We start from the raw sequence: 19,219 nt of genomic DNA on the forward strand, positions 1-19,219 counted from the left end.
ATTAAAATGATTTGGTATACATGAATTCTGGTTCTCAAGAATTTTAATTTAGCTGAAATGCCTGGAATTTAATTTTATTACCACAATAGAATTGGCCCAATTTCAGGGAAATCTCATCACTACCCTCAATCTCTCTATTTGTTATTATCACCATCTGTGGAATAAGTAAAGAGGGCAGCAATGAGATTTCTCTTCCCTTCAGTTTTGAAAAGGACATTTGGGTCTTCATAGATACATTTTAAATACATTAAGATTTCATTTCCATATCAAATATATTTTTAAAACATAATTCTATGTTAATTTTGATTTTATCAAAAACTTCTTTCATGATACAAAATGAGCCTAACATAATCTTGATATGTAACAATGAGAATTTAAATAAAGGAAAATCTCACAAAAATTTAGTATGACAAATTAAGAGCCTGTTGGGATACTCACTAAACATCCTTAGAGTGATTGAAAGCACATTTTCATTTTTTGGAGTGTTTGGTTTATTTTCAATTTTAGTTTCGTTGACATTTCATATAATCCAAATGGATTTTTGCTCAACTTTCATTAGAGTTGCTTTTGACATTTGAAAATATACATTTGAAATTATAGTTCCCATATTACCCTTTAAAAGTTTTATAGCATTTATATATATTTTTTTTCAACAAAGAAGTTTTATATATTTTATTCAACTTATCATACTCTTCTTTTTTTTGGCCAATTATTCAACTTATCATATTCAAACACATGTTTTAACGAACAGAGTTCGCGATTCAATTAGAAACCAGATTTTACATTATAAATCAAACAATTAATTATATTAAATTTCAATATTAATGTATATTGAACTACTTATTATATAATTTTTTTCAATATATCAAACTATTTGTTTATTCTTATTATTTAATACGTCAATTTTTTTATTTAAAATTTTATTTTATCATATTTTTTTAACATTTCTAATGTATTACAATTGTGTAATAAAAATTACAAATCATCATAAATCAATATTATTTTTATAAGTATATATTCAAAAGCACATTTTAATATATATAATCTAAATAACTTTTAGTTAATCAAACTAATTTTTAAATAAAAGTGTCTAAATATAAATTTCATTACAATAATTAACTTTTGTCAAATAAAATTTTGATAAACTAACTTTTGACCAACGAAAAATCAAATATACACTAAATCGTGCGAAATAGGTAAATTGTAATTCAACATTAAAATGTATGAACAATAGTGTTACAATTTGACTTATAAAAAATTCAATTTTGTATTCACAACTATTTTTATCTCACCTCTTTTAAACATAACTTCATTCATAAATGAGAGATAACTATACATAAATAACTATACATAAATAACTAATAAATTCTACAAAACTCCCATGCCAATCTTCGTCACCAACACTAAGGCCAGCTTTAAGAGAAGTATTTAATCGACCTTATAATATTAATTTTAATTTACTTTCCAATAAATTAAATCAACGAGGGGATGAAGATAACTACTGTAAAAAAAAAAAAAACTTGCAATGTTACTAATAATGACTAGATTGATGATTTGAATCTTGTAAATGAAAAAGCTATGTTGAGAAGCTAATTCCTAATTGAATAAGATAGCACTTAAATTTGATATGATCATAAATCACATTCCCTCCGATTTTTATTATAAGATACTTTTTAAAAAAGATTGACGGTCTTTAATATAAGGTACTTGTTGTGACATTAATTATATATTTTTTAATATTATTCATATTTAAATTCATTAATTATGATAGATAATGTAATCTAGATTTAAAATTTTTGCATTTAAATATAGGTAAAATTGAAATGTTATTTTATTTTTAGACAAAGCTAATGATTTAATCCAATCTCTTTGGTTTTGGTCAGATAGTTAAAGGTAACTTATAATATAGACTAAAGAGAGTAGATAATAGAAAACTACTTTCACACCACAATATAGAATATTTTTCAGACATCTCAATTTAAAATATAGGACATTATGTAGGTTATATATATATTTTTTCCAATTATATAATTATTTTATTATATTTCACTCAAATCAAGTAATTAATAAGAGTATTTTAAATAATTCAAACATTAAATCATTCTATTCAATGTTATGTTTGGAAAGATGTAAAAAAATTTAAAAAATTAAGATTTTAATCAATTTTATAGGCATGATACTTGCTGTTAGGCACCAATCCATCCGCCACTTGTTTTAGACCGTGGACCCTTCATAATGGACCCAAGAATGTGATGCCATCCAGAGAAACTTTCACAAGGTCTCAACTCTCAATAAGCAAAATTTTCAAACAAGGGTGACGAAAAGATCGATGACTGAACTATAAAAAACTGAAACACTAACCGGAAAAAAAAAAAAAAGGCCCAAAAACACCTAACCACAGGCAAAGAATAAAGCTTTGCCTTTTTTGGCCAAAAAAGGATGAAGTTGTTCGAGACATAAATGTATACTATTGTTCATCTCTGCATGCTGTCTTGTAGATAACAAAATTTGACAACTCTCTTCTCTTTTAATTACAGCGATACTCAGAAGCGACTCAGACGACGATCTTCTCTTTATCCGCGTCTGTGAGTCTTTCTCGTCGCCCCTCATATTCTGATTCTTCATGTTTATTTGTATATCTCTCTGTTTTCCTCTCGCATAAGCCTGTATATATAAATTGATAGATGGGTTGCACTGTGAGGGAAAAGCACCTCCGAGCGAATCGGAGACCTCGATCATCCAAACCCTATATGGATTCCTGCTGTTATCTCGACAAGGCTCCCATTTCCAAATCTATACTGGAATCAAGCCTGAAGCCTGTGAGAAACCATCTTGCTCTCAACGATTCTTCTCAAAATCCAAATTCCAACTCTAATCCTACCCTTAACCCTAGTTTTTCCCTTAATGTTGAGGAAACCGGCTGGGGTTACTGCACCGAAGAACAATTAGAAGAAATTCTGTTGAAAAACTTGGAACATTTATATAATGAAGCTGTATCGAAGCTTGTTGCATTGGGCTACGACGAGGACGTGGCTATCAAAGCAATATTGCGAAATGGGCACTGTTATGGTCGAATGGATGTGCTCACCAATATTTTACATAATTCGTTGGCTTATTTGGATAGTAACTGTGATTGTACCAGTACTAGTAGTAATGGCAATTCGGATGAGTCCGATCCTGTTTTCTCTGACTTGAGGCAGTTGGAGGAGTGCTCTCTGGCAGGCATGGTCTGTTTGCTGCAACAAGTCAGGCCACATTTGAGTAAAGGCGATGCCATGTGGTGTTTGCTTATGAGTGATCTTCATGTAGGACGGGCATGTGCCATGGAAATTCCAGTGCTTCCTGCTTCAGGTAATGGTTGTCCAGATCCTAGTGCCTCTGAGGCTAGCAATTCAGTTGGTGTTTTGGCCCCTGCCCTGTGTAGGTTTCACGGGGGTTGGGGATTTGGAAACGGGGGAGGCTCAGATCTCCCCTTCAATGGGTTCTTCTCTTATAGCGCTGAGATGAATTTACGAAGAGATATTGAACTTCCAAAAAGGTTTAATCTTTCTCCTTCAATGAAGTCTTTACTGAAAAGAAATGTTGCAATGTTTGCTGCTGGTTTTAGGGCAAATTCAAAACAATTTCAGACACAGGCCAAGGCCTCTCCCAGCAATAGCACTTTGCCAAGCTTGGAATCTCCAGCTGTATCAGGGACTGATGTCCCAACAGAGCAGTCTGGGGATTCTCAGAATCTGAATAACAATGATTCTGTGAACTCAGTGTTGAGCAAATTCCGTGATCTGAATCTTGATGAGAATCTGGAGTCTGTGACAGAAGATCAGAAAGATGAGGTGATAGTCACTTTATTTCGTCAGATTAAGGATCTTGAGAAACAGGTAAAAGAACGAAAAGATTGGGCCCATCAGAAGGCAATGCAGGCCGCAAGAAAGCTAAGCAATGATCTGACTGAGCTGAAAATGTTGAGGATGGAAAGAGAGGAGACTCAGAGATTGAAGAAAGGGAAACAGGCACTGGAGGACACAACCATGAAAAGACTCTCAGAGATGGAGAATGCTTTAAGAAGGGCCAGTGGTCAAGTGGACCGTGCAAATGCAGCTGTGAGACAGCTTGAGACAGAGAATGCAGAAATTAAAGCAGAGATGGAGGCTTCCAAATTAAGTGCATCAGAATCAGTCATGACTTGCTTGCAAGCTGCAAAGAGGGAGAAAAAGTGCATGAAGAGGCTTGTAGCTTGGGAAAAACAGAAAGCTCAGCTACAGCAAGAGATTTCAGGTGAGAAAGAGAAGATACTGGAGATGCAGGAAGAATTGGTTCAGATTAAACAGCGTCGGAAAGATGCTGAGGTGTGCGCTCCACCATCCTTTTTATTGGTTGATCAAAATTTGTTTATTAATCAACAATGCCATTCACACATACCTCATAAAAAGGTGAAGTATTCCTATGCATTTGCATCCCTAATGTCACAACAAATATAACCAATTTCAAGATCAGATGTCTAAAATGCATCCTGGATAGGTATAAAAAAGGTGGTTTACTATTGTCACCTTGTGACCTCTAGTTTCTACATGAAGTTCTTTTCTTCATACGTGTGAATGATTTCATGTTTGAATCAAATTTGAAATTAGAGTCCACAATGTGCTGTTCAACATGTCTTACATTATATAGGACTTACATTTATTTAGAATAACAAGTGACTGGTTATCAAATGTGATTTTAGAAAGATGAATCAGTATCGATTTCCTTCCATTTTGGACATTAGAATGTCTTGTAGTTTGCATGTGCATAGATGTGTGCTCGGGGTTTTGGGATAATGTGTTTCTCAATGCTTGTTCAATTTTACACCACCAAATTAAGCAAAAATGTACTTGAATATGATGTACTTTGCTTCATGGGTTTCAACCTTAAATTCCAATTAGCATAGAAGATATTCCTTAAGGCGAGATCTTTGATTAGGTTATGATGTAATGTGATGTTTTACTTGTCTCTAAACAAGTTACGATAATACCATCTCTCAGATGATAGTTTGGTATAATGTTTCATAGTATATCGTATGCTAATACTTCCTCAAGTCAAGGGAAACATATTTCAATATGCTTAATGTGTAGTACCTTTATGTTATTTGAGCTAGTGAAAGGGAACAGGTAGTACGTGAACATGTTCTTTCCACTATTTTTTTAACACTATATTCTTATTGGAAACTGAGATCTTTGTTTAGGTGGATTCTTAATATGATTATGATTTTTTATCATGTTCAACAAACGCTAATCAAAGTAAACTCGTAATGATGTGTTGAGATACATATTTACAGTGTGATTGCAGGTTTGAACTTAAGTATATTTATCATCATTGTTTCAATCAAGATCTAATTTATGCCTTGTTTTAATTTTCTATTTTCTGAGTGAAAAATTGAAAATAGATTTTATATTTCTTTCTACCTTTAATGTTATTATACCCAGTTTGAAACCAAAAGAAAGTTGAATTCCATTTAGTTGACATTAATTTTACTGATATTTTGGAGATAATTTCTGCAGATAAATTGGTCCCCAGTTATCAGCAATGGAACTTTTTCTTATCTGTGTATTTTTATATTGGCGTGTCGAGAACTGATGTCACTGATGATCCCATATCATACATATTATATATTTGTTTTCTCGTCCATAATGCTGAAAATGGATTATGTGCTTAATCGCGGCTAATATGATAATGGTATTCCTGAAATTTCCCTCTATTAACGGCACTCAAGTCTCTTTGAATAGTATACTATTATATGATTTTGCCAGCATTCAACCTGATACAACAAATTTATACTTATTTATTTCCAATATAAATCTGATTCTGTGAAAACTGCTGTTTCTGTCTGGTGCTTCTTTGTTGTTTTTCTAAAGGTGTGTTCTGATGGGGGAATATGGGGGAGAAGGGAAGGTTTCCCGGGAAACCTATTCCTCATTTGAGAGATTATGTAAAGGATTTTTGTGTGTGTGTGTGTGGTTGGGCGGGGGTGGTGATGGAGGATTGTCAACTAACCCTCCCAAGTCCTCTATAGTTCTCTGTCCTTTATAATTTTAAGTTCCCCCATTTTGGAGGATCTTGGAGGGGGAAATTTTCCCTGAACAATGGGAAGGAAATGACCATTTTGGGGTGATTGGAGGAGTTTTTCCCTGAATGAAGGAGGAAATTTTTCCTGAACAGAGGGAGGGATGATTGAAGATTGTCAACCAACCCTCCAAAGTCTTTCATAGTTCTCTCTCTTTTATAGCTTAAGTACCCCTAGCTGGGGAATCTTGGAGTGGCAAGTTTTCCCTGAACAAAGGGAATGAAACGACCACTTAACCTTTCATTTTCCTTCATTCTCTTCCCTTCCTTCTTTGGATTCCATTCCCTTGCCTTCCCCATTCCCAAATATACCCTAAGTGCATCTGCTGAGCCAGTTGTGTTGCCACACTCTTATGGCAGGTCAAGTGGAGGAAAGAGTTGAAGGCTAAAGAGGAAGCCTTAGGATTAGTTGAGGAGGAGCGACGGGCTAAGGAAGCAGTGGAGGCTAAAAATAAGCGGAAGCTTGAGGCTTTGCGCCTAAAGATAGAGATAGATTTCCAGCGGCACAAGGATGATCTCCTAAGACTTGAGCAGGAGCTTTCACGCTTAAAATCATCTGCTCAGTCTGCTGAGTTTCTAAATCAATCAAATACTTCACCTGCAAGCGAGTCTGAGAGTGCAAAGCCCCAAAGAGAGACAATTGCTAAGATGCTTCAAGAATTAGATAAACTGGAGGCATACTCAGATAAAGAAGTAAACTGTGATAGGGAATGCATAATATGCATGAAAGATGAAGTCTCTGTTGTTTTCTTGCCTTGTGCTCACCAAGTTATGTGTGCTAGTTGCAGTGATGAGTATGGGAGAAAGGGCAAAGCTGCCTGTCCATGCTGTTGTGTTCCAATTGAGCAGAGGATTCGTGTATTCGGGGCAAGTTCGTAGCTGATAGTTTTTTTAATATATGCTATGAATTTTCATACTTGTCCTTATGCTGTGGGAAGTCATCATAATCAGGATTTATGTAAATAAAAGCCAAGTCCTGGCGCTAGCTCGTCTCCAGGAATATCTCAAACTTTTCTTCCGTTGCTGCTGAAAATAAGAAATAGGCATGTCAATGCTTTCCCAAACAAAAAAATAGACCATTTGATGCTTGTATAAAATTACGGCAATTGAGAAAAATGACCCATAAAGGATGACTTGAAATTAGCTTTGGCATTCTGGTAAGCATGCAGTTTTGCAACTGCATTATATCGAATGTGATGTGGATAGCCTTTTCCATATCTTGAAAGTAATTAGCATTTGGATTTTTAAAATTACTGTTAGGGTGTTAATAATAAGTGATTATTCCTACTCAAGGCAGGAGCTAGCTTATTTATATTACAAATCAAATATTCAGGCTTACCTGCTGAGTATTAAGGAGTTACTTTAAAAGGATTTACTTCCTTTGATTTTTTTTATAAATCATTCCTATCAACCTTATCAATACTAATACAATTATCAATACTAATACAAAAATATAAAAGGAATAAAAGTATGTAAATTTTTATATATACCTTTAGAAAAACATTTTAATTATTTAAAAGGATTAATATGCAATTTGAATCTTGAACTATATGTTTAGGGGTGATTTGAATATTAAATTTTTAAAATATATATTTTGAACTGTAAAGAATTAAAATTTGAACAATTTCACTTCCACCATAAATTTTAGACAAACATTCATTAAAGTGGAGCAATTTTACTTCCATTGTAAATTTTAGACAAACATATGTGGAATTAAAGCTAGTATAATTTTCACCAAATAATGAGAGAGGGAGAGTAAAATCTAATAAAAATCATATATTAAGTCTCAATTTAATGGACGTTTATTGAAATTTAATGGTAGGGTTAAAATTATCTCAACTTTAATTATTTAAAATTTATATATTTTTTAAAAATTTATGGTTTAAATCATTTATGAACCTATAATTTAAAATTTAAATTACATATTAATCCTATATAAAAACTGTAGCATAATTTATAAATAAAATTAAATAAATATTGTAGAATGTGTCTGTAAATGGGGCGGAGGAAGTATTCTCCTTCCACAACTTTCAACGTCTTAATCATGAATAAATCAAAGTAACCCATATGTGTGTATTGGTATGGAAAACATTAGGGGGATGATAATAAAGTTCTAAAAGAGGAAATTAATAGTAGCTAAATTTCAAATAAATTTTTTTTAAAAATGGCCTGTGAATATGGAATTCTAAATGTAAATTGAAAACTATATCTAAAATTTAAATATTTTATTTATAATTAAAATTCTTAAATTTATAATTATCTAAATAGAGGTTTGTAATTTTGTTGACTGTTATTAATTCTTTCATTTAAAATTTAATTGTTATTCTCTCTAAACGTTATTGTTTGCATGTTGTTTGGACATACAAAGACTGGATTTTCACGAATATTTCATACCTTTTTTTTTTTTGGCGGAATATCACTTTAAAGTATTAAAATCGCCTATCCAAGAGTATTGAGTAATCATCCTTCATATTTAAGATCATGTTTCCAGCAGTACGTAGGTATTGGAGTAATTGGGCTAATACCCAGTGGCCGACTGAGGACCTTCGGTTAGGGGGGGCATTTTTAAAAAAATAACAAAAAAATTAAAAATTTATTATTTAAATAAAATATGTTTAACTTTAAGATTAAATAAAATAAAATTAACTATTTATATTTGGACTCTTCTATTTAAAATATAGAAATATCTTTAAATTTTAGTACTACATCAACGTTCATTGAAGTTTTATATAAAGAAATTCATTGACAATACAATTAAACACCATTAACATTTGATAACACAATCAATTATAAATTATTTATTCTTGTAGTAATTAAATTTTTTGTGTGGGATGTAGTTGTAATTCTCTCAATTTTTTTTTAAGTGAGGAAGATAAATATTCTAGTGGGTTAAAAATCCTAAATTTTGTGAAGTCAAAGTATTAATTTTTCTACACTAACATGCAATTTTTTCCAAGTAAATGTGCCCACCCTCACATGTAGATACACCCCTGCTAATACCTGAGAATTCAGCTTGTTCAATTAATGTTCTTTTTTTCTAAGAACTTTCACAATGTCAACTAGTCATTCTCTTTTTTTTTTTTTCCAATTTTTTGTACTAACACTTTATAAACCGTGGTCATGTCTAAATTTTATTTTATTGAGAGATATCTAATAAAATTTGAATGATACATAAAAGACTTGCTTGGTCCTTGCATAACCCTTGTATAATAAGGATGACATGCATAAATCAAGAAATACAAACCTTTATTAAGAAGAAGTACAATCCTGACCCCAAAAACAAAATAAAATAAAATAAAAAATCCAAAAAAAAAAGGAATTATGAGAAAGCAAAGAGAAGCAGGTGGCAACTGAAAAATAGTGCCATGTGGTGAAATCGAAGACGTAAATTCAAATGGAGAAGTTGACAATGCACGAGAGAACCGTCCTTTCATGCAAAATTGTCAACCCAACTGTTGTGAGAACAACAGATACTGTTAATAACGACAAAAATAAACACAGCCGACGACTCTGATTCATAAAGTTTACAAAATAACAGTCCCCAGTCACACGGTTCCTTATACATGGGCCGTTATTTTTGTTTCATTTCTCGTGAACCTCTGGCTTTGATCCAGCTATCCTATAATACCGACAAAGATGATCTCGAATCACATTGTTAATATAAGGTCATGTTAGTGGGGGACGGATTTGTAAGTATATTTACAAAAACATGCCTTGATATTGATAAACTCTCGAGTTTAACTGAAACTTTTAATTAGATTAAAAAAAAAATGTAAGGGGATTTCAGGACAATTTAATCCAACTAAACTCCCAAAAAAGGTGGGTACTAAAGAAGTTACCTGTTTGTTGAACTTGCTAAACCAAGTAGCTACTGTGCCTCTATCGTACCTCTGTGTATGTAACACGTGATATTCACCATTATTAATGAATTGCTGATACAGAATGATAAATATGCTCCTGATAATTTCTGTAACAAAATTGGAGCCATTTATCTAGCCACCCCACGATTACCAGCAGATCACAGAAGCTTCTAACCACTCCCACTAAACTTCTTTTTCTAACAAAAATCAGTATATTTCTGCAATGCGTTGACTTCTAAGACTTGTGAAAAACTCACCTCTTAAAGCGTTGTGTAATGGAATGCATGTGAGTGCAGAAATGACATCACCCGAGTCTCTCTCTCTCTCTCTCTCTCTCTCTACTACACCAGTATAAAGTTCAGGCATGCTTGTTGAAGAAACTTGGGATTCTTCTGGCATCGTCTAGACTCCCCAGAACAAGAAAATGGTGGCGAAGTTAGTTCATGCAGAGATGGAAATGGCAACGGGTGAGAAGATTATGGGATGGGAAGTGAAGAAGAGGATGAACAGAATAGGTGAGAAGATGAAGAGGATGCCGAGAATGGCATGGAAATCAACGTGGAAGGTGAGACGTGAAGATCCCAGAAGAGTGATTCATGCAATCAAAGTGGGTTTGGCTCTCACGGTCGTCTCTTTGCTCTATCTCTTGGAACCACTCTTCAAAGGGATTGGCGAGAATGCCATCTGGGCCGTCATGACCGTCGTTGTTGTCCTTGAATTCACTGCAGGTCACACCTTCTCTTGTTTGGTTTTTTCCAGTGTCATTAGAACTGCACCGGACCGGCCTGTAGTCTAGTCTGGTTAAGGTACAGAACCAGAGAGGAAGTGAACTGGTCCGGTGGAAAACCAGTCAAGAACCAATTTTCAATTTTTAAAATTTCAATAACCCAAAATTATATATGTTATTTTGTGTTTTTATTTGTCTTGTGGTTTATTATACATATATTTGATGATTCATTAGTAATTTTAGTTAATAATAGAAATTTGTGTTGGTCTGGCAGTTAGACAATTAATTTAACATAGTTGATGATAATTTTGGTTACATGTAACAGACAGTAAATAGTTTTATTATAACGCTGGAGCGATAGAGTATAAATATGATATGTTCATAGTAAAATATTGTTTAAACTATATTTACTTTTCATACATAATTTTTAAATTTTATTAATAGCAGTTAAATCACTATTTTAATGAACCAGTATTCTGACCGGCTCAAAACTCGTTTGGATTTTGACAAGATTGATTTTCTCTGCCTTTGCTTCTGATTCATAATCTTGAGTTGATGAACAGGGGCAACGTTATGCATAATCTTGAGTTGACAAGATAATGAATTTTCTGAGTTGGGTTTGCAGGGGCAACGTTATACAAGGGGCTCAACAGAGGATTGGGGACACTATTGGCTGGATTATTAGCACTTCTTATAGAGTATATTGCAGAAGCGTCTGGTCGGGTCTTTCAAGCTCTTTCCATTGGAGCTTCAGTTTTTATTATAGGTATATAGATACATACATACATATATAAATACACACACATATGCTTCGACAGATCTAAATGAATCAGGCAGTACTTGGCTCTTTGATACAACTTTCTGAATTCAAAATGACTTTTGAACGACAATTTTTAACAGGAGCTGCAGCTACATACATGAGATTCATTCCCTACATAAAGAAGAACTATGATTATGGTGTGGTCATATTCCTCTTGACCTTCAATTTGATCAGTGTGACAAGCTATCGTGTCGACAACGTCAGGAAGATTGCTCATGAGCGTTTCTACACCATCGCCATAGGTTGTGCCATCTCTCTTTTCATGAGCCTTCTCGTTTTCCCTAACTGGTCTGGCCAAGACCTTCATGAGTCCACCATCTTCAAGCTCCAAGGCCTCGCTGATTCCATCCAAGGTACTTATAATATAACATACCGCTACATTTTTTTCTTTTCCTTGTTCTTTCTTGTCGCAGATTTATTATATCAACATCTCGCAGCTTGTGTTAATGAGTACTTCAAAAACGGTGTCATTCAAGAAAATGAGGACGTTAAATCTTCATCCGAGGATACTATATACAAGGGTTATAAGGCTGTTTTAGACTCCAAATCCACCGATGAAACACTGGTAATTTTAACACATACACACATGTTTGAGATCATCATTCTTAATCCTTGTTCATGTGTGTGTGTGTCTGTGTGTATTCTGTTGAGTAGGCATTGCATGCGAGTTGGGAGCCAAGGCGTTCGAGGTATTGTCACAGATTTCCATGGCAGCAGTATGTAAAAGTTGGAGCTGTTCTTCGCCAGTTTGGGTACACCGTCGTAGCCCTCCATGGTTGTCTGAGAACAGAAATTCAGGTATTGCATTCAAGGAATCACGCATGAACCTACCTAGGACCAAGAATGCTCCCACATTTCAGGAATTTAATACAGAGAAATTTATTTCTGGTACTGGAAATACTCATTGCAAAGTTCGGTTTTTTTTTTTTTTTCTTTTTCAGACTCCGCCATCGGTTCGAGCCATGTTCAAGGACCCCTGCATAAGGCTGGCGACAGAGGTATCAAAAGTACTGATAGAACTTGCCAACAGCATAAGGAACCGCCGGCACTGCTCGCCGGAGATACTCTCCGATCATCTTCATGAAGCCTTACAAGACCTCAACACTGCCATCAAGTCTCAGCCTCGGCTCTTCCTTGGCTCTGACGACAGCAAGACCACCAACATGCTTGCCGCAGCAGCAGCATCGCAAGTAGGACAGAAAAAGCCAAGGAAGAATAACTCATCAGGAGTGACATTATCAAGTGTTAAAACTGATTCTTCTGCCTCGCTCGAATGGAAGAACAAAAGGCCCAGTGCTGAGCAATCCAAGGAAGCATCAGAGCGAAAGGTTTTGAGACCCCAGTTGAGTAGTAAAATCGCCATTACTAGCCTTGAGTTCTCTGAGGCTCTTCCTTTTGCTGCTTTCGCTTCGTTGCTTGTGGAGACCATAGCAAAATTGGACCATGTAATCGAGGAAGTTGAAGAACTGGGGAGATTAGCGTGCTTCAAAGAGTACAGACCCGGTGATGAGATTGTCGTCACCTGTGAGAAACCCCGGGTTGATGTAACTCAGAGCCATTTACCATCTCACGGAGTAGACTAATTTAGAGAGACGTTAAGAGGTGTATTCTTTCATGGACATGAACAACGATGATGATGACGAGTTTCAGATATATAGATAAATCACTGAACTGTCTGAATATCTTTAAATTGCAAGATTATGTAGCCAGATTTAGTTAATCTGTTAGTTGTAGGAAACTGCATTTGCATACCACTGTTTCCATCAAAAGCCAGCTCAATAAATTCCTTTCAGAGATGCAATGACTTTCTTGGAAATACAAAGTAGGCTATGACTAGTCTTTTGAAGATCAAGAGCACACTAGATTTGATGATAGCCATAGGCAATCCTGTTTCTGAAAATGAGCACATTGAAGCTATTTTCAGTGTATGTGAAGATATGTGACCCTTTCATCTCTTCAGTGTCCTAAAAGATTATATCCCTTCTTAGTTACAGACATTGAGTCACTGTTATTGGCTCAAGGATCAAGGTTTTAAGCATTCAGAGGCTGCAGATCAGATGATTACTGATCTGGCTAGTTTCAATTGAAGAGAAATAGAAATAGAAGCATCATTGTGACAGAAGGGGAATAGGAGTTTATGGGTCTGAAAATAGAAAAAAGCCAAAGCTGCTAGTGATGTGAAAATTTGGCCACACTATTTGGACTTGCTAATCACAGATATGAGTCCTAGTTCCTATATGCAACCTCATCAACAGGCCAAAAGTTCCGGAATTACAAATCCAGCAGGCAAGTGCAAGCTATGATATTGATATCTACTTCTGATTCAATAGGGGATTCAAACAAGTATTCATACTTGGTGCCGGTAATCACATCGCCTATGACCCCAATAATCTTCAAAGAAAGTACCTTACCAAGTTATGATAGGTGATGATAGAGTTCCAAGATAATAGGTGATCTGGAAAGATAGATATTATGAATAAATATTACTTTTAATTTATTTTAGATATTTTCTAATTAATAATATTGTTTAGATTTTATTTAGGTATTTAATTATCTAGATTTTATATAGATATTTAGATATTTATTTAGATATCTATATATTTATCCAAATATCTAGTTATTTATATTTTATTTAAATATTTAATTCTTTAAATTTTATTTAGGATTTTATATAGATATAGATTTTAGAAGATTTTATTCAGTTTTATTTAATTATCCAGTTATCTAGATTTTATTCATTATTTTAGGTTGTATTTAGAATTATAAATATGCTTAGCAACTTAAAAGCAAGCATATCATGAATAAAACAGATTGTTGAGACTTTTGGCCCCTTGGAGATTCTCCTTAACATGGCTATTGAGGAAAATATATAACGAGATTCTTGTTTTATATTATCTCGATAGATTTATTTCTTTTACTTTCTTCTATCAGTTCTATGTTTTTTTATTAATATTATGAAGTTAGATTCTGATTTCATATATTAATAGAGATTTATCTTCCTTATTTCTCTCTATCTATCTTAGATCCTATCAGGTGATGTTTCAGTTTTTCACCAACTGGACATTTAGTAAACCAATTTTTCTCAAAACTTACCGAGTATTTCTCATGTTACAAAAGGCAATGGTGTCTATCCTAGGCTTCACCCCAATCTTTGATATGTTAAACAGGAGGGTAAACAGAACTCTTTTGGAAGGGAAGCTCAGTAAAGGGTCATTTGCCTTTGTTGTCATATTTATCTCTAGTTCTTATCAAATAAATGTAAATTCAACTCGGTTACTAGCTGTGGATTGGTCTTTCACTTTGCTGCATAATAGGCTAGGCTATAATTTACGTTCAAATCAGTTGAGTCTTTGTTGCTAGGCTATAATCTGCAAAACTCTTGCTAGTTATCCTATCTCTGTCTTTGCCAGTTTTTCAAAAACCTGCCGCCTGAATCAAGTTAGTTTCCTCACAATCTCTTCCATCTGAACTTTCTCCAATAACTCATAAAATGTTAAAATTGAAAACATGTTACGTTATCAAACTCTGGTTCTACTTTGAACTCACAAGGTGCATATCCTAACAATTTTCATCTGGACAGGACTTTAGTGCTTGATACACACACACACACACCTGGCTCTGCTACGAATGGAGCAACTCAGTTACAAACTACTCCAGGTTCTGTCTTTAATAATTTAATTCAGAGATCTGGAATCACCTTTTCCGGCTTCTGAATCTCAACTTGGCATTAATCCAGCTTCAACTAAAGTCAGGCTTAAGTTGGTTGTCTCAACATCTGGCTGCTAACAATTTGGTTTGTTGTACATTAAATTACATATTCTATAGACTTGTTCTTTTTTTTACCACCCTCTGCACTTAAACTTTTAAAAATAAGCAACAAAGGTTTGAGAGGTTAGAGACTAGATAAGATGGCAAATACACTCCTGCTGAGTGGATTTTACCATAGTTTTGCCCTGTATCTCAGAACGAAGTAATAAATTACATATATTTGAATTTAAAAAAAAAGAATAATAAACTACATGTATTACTTGAAAAAAAAAATTTTAAAAATAAAGCTTTTTGAATGCCAAGTAAGTGGTGTCAATGTAAAGGGTGATTAACCAAGATAGTTACCATGAAAGACAAAGCAATTTGGCTCATGACTTCATGATCACGATGCATTGAATCTACATTTCAACAAAATCAACATTCTAATTAATATAGTTCCCAAAAGTCAATGTTCTGTGTCTAAGATTATGGCTTATTAATAATGATCACTCCCAACAGTCAACGTTTGAGTAACATTTTGCGTGCGCCCAAAGACTCAATAGCCAAACATCCTACATTCATCCATTGGGTCTGGTTTATCTCATGAATCTATAACAGTTCAGCTTCACTCCAGGTGCATGCAAAGTACTAAAATTAAGTGTAGAACTCTTCACAATCTCATAGACTCAAATTTTAAAGCTTATAATTTTTAAGGAAAATACAACAATTGATCCATATACTTTTAACGTATGTTGGTATTAATTCCTATATTTTCTTTTGTTGTTCCAAGTTTCTTAAATTTCATATGTCTATAATGTTAATTCTTATATTTTTAAATATGATTACAAGGATTTAACAATGGTTAATGTGTACATAAACACTATTACTCCTTGTGCTGACTTATTAAAATTATGCTTAGCTGTATAAAAAATAAGTACCAGGCCCCCCCCCCAAAAAAAAAAAAAAAAGCTGCTAAGCATTAAATTAGAATTCTTGAATATGCAATTGATAAAGCTCCAAAAGGAAGAAGACACGAAAATTAGGGCACTCAAATAGAAAGGTTAGTGGCCATTTTGCTTATACAATATCTAACTTATCATAAGTTTACAAGCTCAGCAATAAAATTGACAAAGTTATGTATACATCAACATATTTAATTATATCAATGATGATAAGGACTAACATTTTAAACTGATAAAATTTAAGAGACTTGGAGTAATTAAAAAGATATAAGGACTAATACCACAAAAAGCTGAAAGTACAAGGACTAATAGTGTTTTCTCTTTTCTTTTCTTTATTTTAATAAAGTGTTGTACTTGTCAGGCATATAATTAGAATCCCAATCATCTAAAAGACAGCCATTTGAGAGCAGCCTTGGGTTTCATCAACCACACGTTTAGTTGGGTAGCGAGAATTAATGAAACTAGAATGTGACTTTCCCATTACTTAACGGAGGATATCTCTAAATCAAACAAGCTGGAATGAACATAAGTTTGACTTGCGTGAACTTGGCACTATGGAACTGAAGGGAATACTTATGCAAACAGTGACAAAGATTAGGTTGTCCTACTCCACGTTTTTCTCACTTCCCATGAAAAAATTTCCATGGGTTCTAATATTGCAATCCCAATATGTACTTCGTCTCTTTCTTCTTTTTGGTTCATTCTATTGTAAAGGTTTGGTGCTGTCATGCATTTGCAGAGATTACATGTGAGCCCCTGCTTTGCTTAAAATCCAAAAAAAAAAAAACGATATTAACGGAGAGTTAGGTATGTAGTATGAGATTCTTAACCCCCACATTTAGGAGTGTTGGATGTTACAGGATATTTAAGTGGGATGGCTCTCCATCCTCAATAATGAGATTTTGGGGGAGGGTTTCTCATTGCAAGTACCAATCAATTGGTATCATTGTAGGTTTATAAGAGGGTGAAGGAATTTTAAGGGGGACCTAGACTAATCCAAATTACATTGATGAAGAACCCTTTGGAGCTAAGCTCTATCACTAACGTTATTGCTCCTCTAGTTATGCTGAAACTCTTTTATTAGTTGAACCAAATGTGATTAAAATTTTTAGATCTTGATATAATAATAACGATTTTATACTGATTTAGGGCAGCTTTACAAATCCATGTCCATGAAAACTCTGCTTCACAGCGTTCCACCACAGAAGAAAGTGTTTGGGGGGGGGGGGGAAGCAGGGCTTCAATTATTAGTTTGGAATTTTCATTTCCAGTCTCAATAAATCCAAAATTGTCGTTTGCTTCCTATCAATAATCAATGTGAACGTAATTATCGGGGTTAGTGGCTTTGATCAGAAAGCTAAAAAGATTGTTATATATGCTTTGGACCACCCGAATCAAAATATCAACACAGTAACAAAAGAACACTCAAGGGTCGAGCTCCTTTTTCCTTTTCACATGTTAAAAAAAAAAAAAAAAGTGGCAATACATGCATGCAAATGCAATCTTTATCATTGATCTGACAAATTTAAATCCTATGCCACAAGCGGGAAAATAACATATCAATGTTAAAGTCGAAACAAAAAGCATCAACTTCGATACCCCAGATATAATCAATGATTGAAGATGATATAGGAACTTGTCTTCACTTTCCATCATCATCCTGGTATGGAAAAGCAAAAATTTTTGTTTTCTGCATTTCGTTTATTCGCTAATATATGGGGGGAAAGAAACTGATGAATATTAATAGCAATGGGCTCAAAGAAATGCAAGAAGATGGGTGGAAAAGCATCATCTTCACTTTAAAATTGAAGTTGTATTCACTGGCATTAACTATAACCAGATAACTAGACAGTGTATGAGCATTTTAAATTGTATCACGTTGTTATGTCTGTCTTACCACTACAACCTGTCAATGCCTATTATTTAATTGACCATTAATGAAATTTACAAACTTCAGATGAATATTAAACCTGAGAGATTATATTTCTGAGATAGGAACTTTTTTCCTCTATTAAGATTTGATATGAGGATCATACAGATGACTGTTAGAAGACCGTGCTTTTTATCAACCCTGAACTTAAAAAGCAGGGATTGGCATTCTACCTAATTACCCTTGATCTCTTTTGCAAATTTCCAAAAACTGGTAATAATAGCCAATAGATTCATAGCCCAGTATATCACACAGAGGTCAGTAGAACAAGCTAAACCAGCTGATAAAGCAAGTCTTAGGTCCCGTTTGCTTTAATTCCTTAGGATTCTCAGGAATAACCTCTTCATAGTAATCATCATTCCAATATAAGAATAAATTTATGATTTTATTTTAACATAATCATAGTTTTTATTTCCGTTCTTGTTTTTTTTGCTTTCACCCTTTTTAGGCTTTAGCTTTTGGTAATACGTAAGCAAGATATTCCACTAATTACCCAAGATTTTGATTGAGTAAACAATGACTGGTTGGTCCCACAAACGGTAGTTTGGAGGGAGCTTTGCAGCCTTAACCACATGTTCAAGAGAACCGAGGAGGGAGGGATGATTTCTGAAATAAATGTTCCAAAACAAAAGAAAAATCACTCAGCACTTTTCTGGATTTACTTTTGGTGACGCAATCAGTGAATAAAAGAAAAGTTAAAGTTGTTTTGTCTGACTCAGTAATGACGTGAAAGAAATTTGATGGTAATGACAGCTCCTAGAAAGAACAATTCCCGCTCTCATTCGCACGTGACTTCCTTACACTAACTTGTCCATGTACGCATCTCTTGTCTATGCAAAAACAAAAGCACATTTGTTTATATTGATTCAGTGGCAAGTATAGGTGACTCATATTTCACAAGCATATGAGTATAAATCTGATTTGTATATACAAGTATCTCTATAAGTATTTTTCTCTAACACCTGATCTATGAAACGAGTTTGGGTACTCATCACTGTGGTGAGATCTGGACCATTTAAATTTTGATCTGAATAGTTCAAATTTCAAACATTATTATATATTATATTTATTAAAATA

General features: G+C 34.0%; 2 protein-coding genes and 1 pseudogene across 3 annotated transcripts; all 3 read left to right on the forward strand.

Moving 5' to 3' along the window:
* Positions 1-2,444: 2,444 nt before the first annotated feature.
* Positions 2,445-7,105, forward strand: LOC129311322 (MND1-interacting protein 1). 2 transcript variants are annotated; one of them, XM_054953552.1, is made up of 3 exons: positions 2,445-2,585; positions 2,685-4,346; positions 6,457-7,105. In XM_054953552.1, the coding sequence occupies exons 2-3, from the start codon at positions 2,685-2,687 to the stop codon at positions 6,973-6,975; spliced, it is 2,181 nt and encodes a 726-aa protein (XP_054809527.1). In that variant the 5' UTR covers positions 2,445-2,585; the 3' UTR covers positions 6,976-7,105. The 2 variants fall into 2 exon arrangements, with proteins under 2 accessions (XP_054809527.1, XP_054809528.1); XM_054953553.1 differs by having other exon boundaries at positions 2,500-2,585; positions 2,664-4,346.
* A 2,124-nt stretch (positions 7,106-9,229) lies between these two features.
* LOC129312238 (U6 spliceosomal RNA) lies at positions 9,230-9,347 on the forward strand (annotated as a pseudogene).
* A 990-nt stretch (positions 9,348-10,337) lies between these two features.
* Positions 10,338-13,302, forward strand: LOC129311960 (aluminum-activated malate transporter 12-like). Its single transcript, XM_054954479.1, has 6 exons — positions 10,338-10,684; positions 11,309-11,449; positions 11,584-11,856; positions 11,941-12,068; positions 12,158-12,301; positions 12,445-13,302. The coding sequence occupies exons 1-6, from the start codon at positions 10,381-10,383 to the stop codon at positions 13,084-13,086; spliced, it is 1,632 nt and encodes a 543-aa protein (XP_054810454.1). The 5' UTR covers positions 10,338-10,380; the 3' UTR covers positions 13,087-13,302.
* The last annotated feature ends 5,917 nt before the right edge of the window (positions 13,303-19,219 follow it).

The sequence above is a fragment of the Prosopis cineraria genome, unplaced genomic scaffold (assembly GCF_029017545.1).
Source record: "Prosopis cineraria cultivar Desert tree isolate PC_DT_omini unplaced genomic scaffold, ASM2901754v1 PC5, whole genome shotgun sequence".
In the NCBI taxonomy this organism is placed as follows: domain Eukaryota; kingdom Viridiplantae; phylum Streptophyta; class Magnoliopsida; order Fabales; family Fabaceae; genus Prosopis; species Prosopis cineraria.

Excerpts from the sequence above, each read along its gene's own strand:
- LOC129311322 (XM_054953552.1), top strand. The coding sequence starts at position 2,685 with ATGGGTTGCACTGTGAGGGAAAAGCACCTCCGAGCGAATCGGAGACCT. Across the intron at positions 4,347-6,456 it reads AGCGTCGGAAAGATGCTGAG|GTCAAGTGGAGGAAAGAGTT; the intron begins GTGTGCGCTCCA and ends CTCTTATGGCAG.
- LOC129311960 (XM_054954479.1), top strand. The coding sequence starts at position 10,381 with ATGGTGGCGAAGTTAGTTCATGCAGAGATGGAAATGGCAACGGGTGAG. Across the intron at positions 11,450-11,583 it reads AGCTTCAGTTTTTATTATAG|GAGCTGCAGCTACATACATG; the intron begins GTATATAGATAC and ends AATTTTTAACAG. Across the intron at positions 12,302-12,444 it reads GTCTGAGAACAGAAATTCAG|ACTCCGCCATCGGTTCGAGC; the intron begins GTATTGCATTCA and ends TTTCTTTTTCAG.